At 29.8% G+C, this 7,731-nt stretch overlaps 1 protein-coding gene across 1 annotated transcript; it reads right to left on the bottom strand.

Moving 5' to 3' along the window:
- Nucleotides 1-4,272: 4,272 nt before the first annotated feature.
- Nucleotides 4,273-5,915, bottom strand: LOC130811111 (AT-hook motif nuclear-localized protein 28). The gene has a single exon (XM_057677285.1). It carries the CDS (start codon nt 5,609-5,611, stop codon nt 4,643-4,645), a length of 969 nt encoding a protein of 322 aa, XP_057533268.1. The 5' UTR covers nt 5,612-5,915; the 3' UTR covers nt 4,273-4,642.
- Between the last annotated feature and the right edge of the window lie 1,816 nt (nt 5,916-7,731).

Raw genomic sequence — 7,731 nt, forward strand, 5'->3', positions numbered from 1 at the left:
CCGAAAAAGAAAGGAGAACAACTAAATACGGGTAAAGCCTGCAATACAACTTCTCGAGATTTTGAGACACGTCAAATCAAAATCCTCTTTATTATTCAATTGCAACATTTTTCCTTGATTTGCATTTGAGAGAAAGCGAATAAATGTTACAAAAGTAATAATAAATAAAAATTGAAAACAAATTACATAAATAAAATTAAAAGATAGTTAAAATATATAGATGAAATTAAAAAAAAGTGGTGGGTCATCATCAAAAAATAGAAATGATGCAAATCAATTAGGACGAACCAAATAAAAAATGTTGCAAATTCAATGGAACAGAGGGAGTATACTAAAACATAATTTGCTATTAAATATGTTTATTTCAGCTCGACAAAAAATTATAAAACTTATTTACATGACTATATTATTTCTTATGCATATATAGATATTACATACACAAGAATATTGATCAATGAATAATATTATTATGCAAATGTTACAAGTAATTTGAAACAGAAAAAGTATTACTTACTTTTCATATTTTACTTTTCAGTTTTTATAATGTGTATTTTACTTCTAATGTATACAATCCTTTTAATTCTAAGATTTTTTCATATTTTACTTTTCATCAATGTGTATTAATCGTTAATATTTTAAATTATATATAATAAAAAATTATAAAAATTAATATTAATAATTTTTTGCATTAAAAGTAAATTAATTAAGATTTCACTTTAACAAGCTACTAATCTAGAATTTAGTTGTAGTTATATTGAATAACAATGTCAATTTTATGTACTCTCTCCGTTTCAGTGACTTTATTCCATTTGGTTTTTTGATATTATTCACAGCTTGTTCTTAATTTGTATTTTATTCTTAATCTATAAGTTAAAATATAGTCAAGTGAGATCTTGTTTAATTCATCTCAACACAAGGATTATAAATATTAACTTTTTATAGTTTTTACTTATGCACCATCAGAGATATTCAGACTTCAATATATATCCTGATAAACGTGCCCAAATGAAATGAGACAAAATCATTGAAATGGAGAAAGTATCGTAAATTTATGGCATTGATATTTATTGTCAACTTTTTTATTATTTCGACACTTCTTTTATTGAAATTTTAAAAATGTCGTGAACTCATTTCTCTTTGCTTCCTCTTTAGCTTTTCTCTAAAATAAACACTGTCAACTAAATATTAGAAACAGTATGAAAGGTGAATTCAACATTGAAAACGTCGACATAACTAATTTTATGCAAAATTTAAAATATTTCTTAAATTTAGCGTTTTTTAGAAAATTCAATTAAAATTTGACGTACTCAATTTGCAGATGTTCATAGGCAGGGTTAATATCTAATATCACTGTAACAAAAGAATTTATGGATGTTTTTATAAATATAATCTTAGATTTATCGAATTTAGTTATAATCTTTAATTTATCGAGTTTTTAACTAAAAACATTATAGTTTTTTTAAAAAAAGAACCAAATTGCACACAATGTGCAACTGCACCCTGGTACATTCACTCAAAATATGCAACTTGGTTCTTTTTCAAAATATGTGTTATTTTTTATTTATTTACAAAATTTATTAAATATTAATAGACAAAAAATTAAATTAAAAGTAGTAGCATGATGCTTAAGGATATATTTATCTAATCCTAATTGCCATATTAATAATTCAACCTCTCGGCCGTTCGCTATTAATAATCACATCTTTGAATTATTTTTTAATAATCTAACATTTGCCTTTTGTTTGCTGACAGCAAAACATTTAATTTTATAATAATACAACTTTTACCCTTAATTTGATATCAACATACCCTATTAGTATGTTGATAGCAAACAAAGAGTAAAGGTTAGATTATTAAAAAATAATTGAAATATGAGATTATTCACAGCGGATAGGTGGAAGGTTGAATTATTAATATTCAATTTTATTTTTTAAAGGGCTTCAACAATATTTTTTCTTCACAAAGTCTTTTAAATAAAAATAATTCCAAGAACGTATTTTTTTTAGGATAGATATAATGTAAGATTTATAAAAATGAACAATTTAAAGATTTGATTTTTGGATTTATTTCCGCATAATTTAATTTAAGAATCATTTTGTTGACCAAAATTTGGACATGAATTATTAATAGTAATTTTCACACTACTTTGTGACGATACAAAGGGAAAAAAGTAAACATAATTGATTAGTTGGTAAACAAAAACGACGCCAAAATGTCAAATTTTGCTTCCAACTCCCATGATTATAATGCCAATAAAAACATGACAATGCAAGATAATTCTTTTCAACAGTTTAACACAATGAGAAAAAGTCTCCAAAATTGAGACTTTTCTTGTTAGAATATACAACTATTTTAGACCTTTAACCATTAGCTACAGTTTTTTGTTGAATTGATTCCTTAACATGGTATCAAAAATTAGAAATTTGAATCTCAAGTGCCCTTAATTATTTAAATGGAATATTTCGCGTTAGATATGAAGAGTGCATGTCTTACATTCACATATTTTTAACTCATAAGGCTCTCGTGTGAGGGGGCGTGTTAGAGTATATAACATATCTTAGATCTTCAACCATCAAATTAAATTTTTGATTGAGTTAATTCCTTAATATGTCTCATTTGAAGCAAAATATCACTTTCTCAATGAAAATCTTAATTTTTTAAGTTTGATTTTCACTAAACTCTCTATTTACTCGGCCTACCACACAATAAAGAAAAATAGAGCTGGCAACCCACAAAGCATGAGGAAAAAAAAAATGTGAAGTCACGTTATTGCACTGCAAATCTGCAAGAAGAACCCAAAAAATAAAGCTCAAAACACTTTAATCAATAAAAACAGCAATTACTGTACAGGAAGGATAGAATCATAGGAGTAGCATTTACTACCACAATACACATCAGAAAACTAAAACAGGTTAACGAGAGTCCTTTTATTAACTGTATGATCTACAAATACATGCTCTTATTTACATCATTTACTCACTTATATACCCATTTTTCACTTTAGTTTTTAATTTCGATTTTCATAGCTTACATGTGCCAACATACTCATGACCCATCGGATATCCGAGGGCAGAGATTCACGGCCTTAAGTAATGAGCATTGACTTGCATATTTAATAAGGTGTATCCTTTTTCAACATTATACTCCTAAGATATTAGAAAAATTATCCACCAAATATTATATGCAAGTTCACAATTTAATTTTCTTCACCTGTAAAGTATTTTCAATGGTCCCATCCTTTATTTCTTTTTATTTCATCAACACATTGCACTCATTTATATAATTTCTCATTTTTCGTATTTTTTTTCTTACCATTTGGCCTTTTACCCGAAGTATAAATCTTGTACAAACAATAACCTAAAATAAAATGTAACGAGATCTAAAAAGAAAAATGTATAAAAAATTGGTATGACAAGGGACTAGTAGAGTGTACGTAGCCATTTAACTCATTTAATGCTTCTATTTGTTGAGAATTGATTAAGTGAGTTTAGCTGTATTAATTATTTGGTGCATGAATTAATAAGGGTCGATAGGAGACATAGAATCAAGATAATTAAAAGTATTATTATTACAAAAATAAAATGTTAAGTACATGAAAAATATATAGTACTTCTATGTATTACTTTAACAAGTTTTTATGTCATGTCAAACACTAATAAAAGCTAAAGCAAAGAAGTAAAGGATCAAACAGATTCCATAGTTTTGAATGATAAAGAATAAACTCAACAAAAATTAAAGCTTAAGTAATAGTAATATATAGTACACTACTATTTAAATAACCACAATCCAATGTTTAAATAAACATCAACATCCAACGTTAATCAACCAAAAATATACATGTCATTTGATAATCGATACTTAAAAATACGAATGAAAATACTTATAAATTTCCATGAAATCTGTGATGTATTATGTCATTTCTATAGAAATAAAATTTCAGACTTTAAAACGAGTTCATACAAAAAATTTATTACGTTAAAAGTTCATATTATTCAACTGTTCAACCCAACTATAAAACATGTCTTATAGTAAAACCATTTCACACGAGAATTTGGAATAAAATTTTAATTATAAAAACATTTTTGTTTATAAATTTTCATTACTATCTAATCATATTTTCAAATGGCAATGCATTTAAATTACTTATTTGAAGAAAACAAAATTATTGAAGGAGAATAAAAATCACCATTAAACTAAACATGATATTCCTACCTAAATCACACTAACTTTTCATCAATATTGTCAACTGAATTTAATATTAATTACCAAACTGAAAGCATAATTCATTCTTATATTCAAAAAACTAATTTAAACATACAATACAAACAACATGCATGACTAAAAACACCTAATTATCTATCTAATTACCCTTACTAATTAAGATTAATTAACACCACTTTTCTAAAATCACATGCAAAAAACAGTAATTAATTAAACACTTCTTCTAAGTGGCTTGTTTAATTTCAAATTTCCATCCATACTATTAAAAATCACATAATAATTCCATATAATTTTGTACCAACAACTACCCAAATCAAATTCCCAAAAAAAAAAAAAAAAAAAAACCTAACCTAAAACATGAAATTAATTAACTTCAATATTAGAATAATTCACATATGTATGTAGTACTCCATCTTGACTCTTAATAAGGCTGTCTACCACCACCAGAATTAGCCCACATAAGCTCAGCCGCAGCCGTAGAACTCGGCGTACTTCCCAAATGACCGTTATACAAAGTCATTGTTCCTCCATCGCCGCCGCCAGATACCGGAGAATCCGATTGTTCATCCCCTCCTTGATTATTATTATTATTACTGTTATTGTTTTGGTGTTGTTGCTGGTTTTGAATATCTTGTTCATGAAGAGGAAGTCTACAGTACGTCGGATTGTTAAACGACGCCGCAATGACATATACTGTACCAGAACATATCAACCCACCAACAACCTTTCCTCCAACAATCTGCCCTTGTGGGCCCGCTAAAGAAATCGTAAACCCACCTCCATGAAACGGCATCGTATTGACGACAACAGCAGATAACGATAAGATATCGAATCTTCCATGAAACGTCACCGTTCCACCAGGAGTAGTGGTTGAAGGTTGTTTAAGGCTAACGTTAGCAACTGCACCGGAAGCGGTTAAAACGCATATCCCAACCCCACGACGGCGCGTGAAGCTAGATAATGATTCGATGACGTCAGCACCACCAGGAAGTTCGAGGATGTAGGGTGACATGGCGGGTTCGGGTTCACGGGTTATTACGATGGGGGGTTTAGGTTTGTTTTTTGAACCGGGTGGTCTGCCACGTGGACGGCGGGAGATTTCAATGGTCCCACCATCTTCATTGCTGGTGGTAGGAGGGGTTGTCTTGGGTTTTTTGGTAAAAGGTTGAGTGGGTGGTGTAGTGGTTGTAGCCGAATCGGCTTCTTCCGAAGGTTGAGGAAAAGGATGATGATGGATTAGATGTGGGGGAGGGAAGTGATGAGGATTATGAGAAGGAGGAGGAGGGGGGGGAGGTTGGAATTTTTGGTGATGAGAGAATTTTGCAAACATATTGTGAGCATTATTTTGATTATTGTTTTCATTTTCATCTTCTACATATTCTCCTTTCATACTTCTATTTTTTTATAATTATAAAACACAAAAATGGATTGATGGGGATAGAAATTGTATTATTATATTTAGTTGAATTTAGGGATATTATAAAAAATTTAGATATGGGTTTTTTTTGTATTTTTCAATGGGGTAATAATAATAAGAGGTTTTTGGGTGAATAGGAATACGAGAAGAAGGTAAGTAATTGTTTATAGGAAGGTAATATAAGAAATAAGCAAGTGGGAGAGAGATGAAGAGTGGTATAATGAGAAAAGGGTGTGGGGTGTGTGGAGGTGGGTGAGCTTTGAAACTAAGTAAAGAAGGGCAGAAGGGTAGAGGGGTACGTTTAATTGGTACTCGAAATTCTAAAGAGGGGGCGCCGCTGGATAGAAATTAGAAAGCCAGAAGAGGTAGTGGGGTCCAGGGAGGTTAGTGTGTGGGATCCACAAGAGAGCAGAGATACAGACAGGGAATATGACAGGAGGTGGTGGTGTGTTGAGTCATGTGTGGGCGTGAATTGTCATCTGTGGACTGTGCTGTTTGAGTAGTAGACTTTACTCGATGACAAAGAGAGAGAATTGATTCAACAATGAACTTGTATTACCTCGCTTTGAATATACTTGCAAGTTGCAATTAAGGGTGTTCATTGAGTTGGGTCTCCATATCAACCCGTATTCGCTCATTTTTTAGAAAGGTTTTATAAGAATCGGGTCGTAAATGAAAAGTGGATTATTAAAGGGTTTAATATAGATCGAAAATGAGTCTTTGTAAATAAGATAATTTATGGGTAATTTAATTATTATAAATGATAATGTTAATGAAAATTATTAACGTTTTTTAATTTAATTATTATAAATAGAATAATGGGAATCATTATAATAAATTTTTGTAATAAAAACGGGTTAGATCGAACTTATAAAGCCCATATTTAATTTAAAAGATCTTGATTCAACCTGGTCTATATTTACTTAAGCTGGCTCATTGTTGCATTTGATAGCCATATATCAAATGAGTTAAAAGTTGAGCTCTTGTAGTTGAAAACTGTATGAACCCGTGAAGTAAATTGTAACCAAATTAAAGCATTCGTTACATAGAGCCGCCTTAAAGAAATAGTATGCTACAAGCAAGAAAAACAAGATTTATCACAACCAAAGGATAATTATTACCTCAATCGTGATCTTTTTAATCGTCAAAGACAAAAAATCATGGCATCAAAAAAAATTAAATTGATTAATAATATATTAATCTTTGCTTGATTTCTCGAAAATAAATTTACTTATTATTTATTTTAAAAGAAATCCTCATATTAGGTATATTTGTTAAAAATAAACTAATTATTGTTTATAACATCTTCAACGCTTCATTTTAAGTCATGAATTAGAAATAAACAGTAGTTGAGTTTGTTTTCAATAATTATAGCGAATATGTGAGTTTATTTAGAAAATGAATAACAGTTGAGTTTATTTTTAGCAGATCGAACAAATGCTGATTTATTTTTTACAAATCCCTCAAAAAATTGGACTTTATTAAATGTCGCCACCTTTTTTAATGTGTCGTCATACTTTATATTGAATTTTCAGTATTGTTCTTATTGATTTCATAACTCTATCTAGATAACTTCTCTCTAAAAAACGTTCTCAACTAAAATTCAACATCGAAATAATATGCTTGATGGCTTTGATCACCTAATTAATTATTGATTAAATGATTTCGTAATTAATACTCCCTCTGTTTTCATATGTTTTTCTCAAGTAGAATTTACTAATTTTAGTGTCGAACTTTGACTACGATTTCTCATCGATAAAAGGTAAAGGTAAAGGACACTCCCAGTATCCCACACAAGGTAGGGTTACTGGGAGTGTCCGAGTGGGGTTTTTTTTCCTAAAAGATGCGGACAAAACATATCCATTCCCCCTAGGAGGAAGAAGATTTAGCTAAGTCTACATTGTAACCCTCATATTTGTTGACGTCGTCACGAGGACCAAAAGCTAACCACTTAACAATTTCAGATACACCCTTGAGTTCTTCACTTATTACTCGATTATGAAACCAATCAATAAACGTCTTGTTATGCAACTGCATCAATCCCCTATCCCCTTTAGAAGGATATTTTGCGCGCAATATATCTAAATGCTCAT

Source organism: Amaranthus tricolor, chromosome 4 (assembly GCF_026212465.1).
Source record: "Amaranthus tricolor cultivar Red isolate AtriRed21 chromosome 4, ASM2621246v1, whole genome shotgun sequence".
NCBI classification, from domain to species: Eukaryota; Viridiplantae; Streptophyta; class Magnoliopsida; order Caryophyllales; family Amaranthaceae; genus Amaranthus; species Amaranthus tricolor.

Coding starts and splice junctions, on each gene's coding strand:
- LOC130811111 (XM_057677285.1), bottom strand. CDS start 5,611: ATGAAAGGAGAATATGTAGAAGATGAAAATGAAAACAATAATCAAAAT.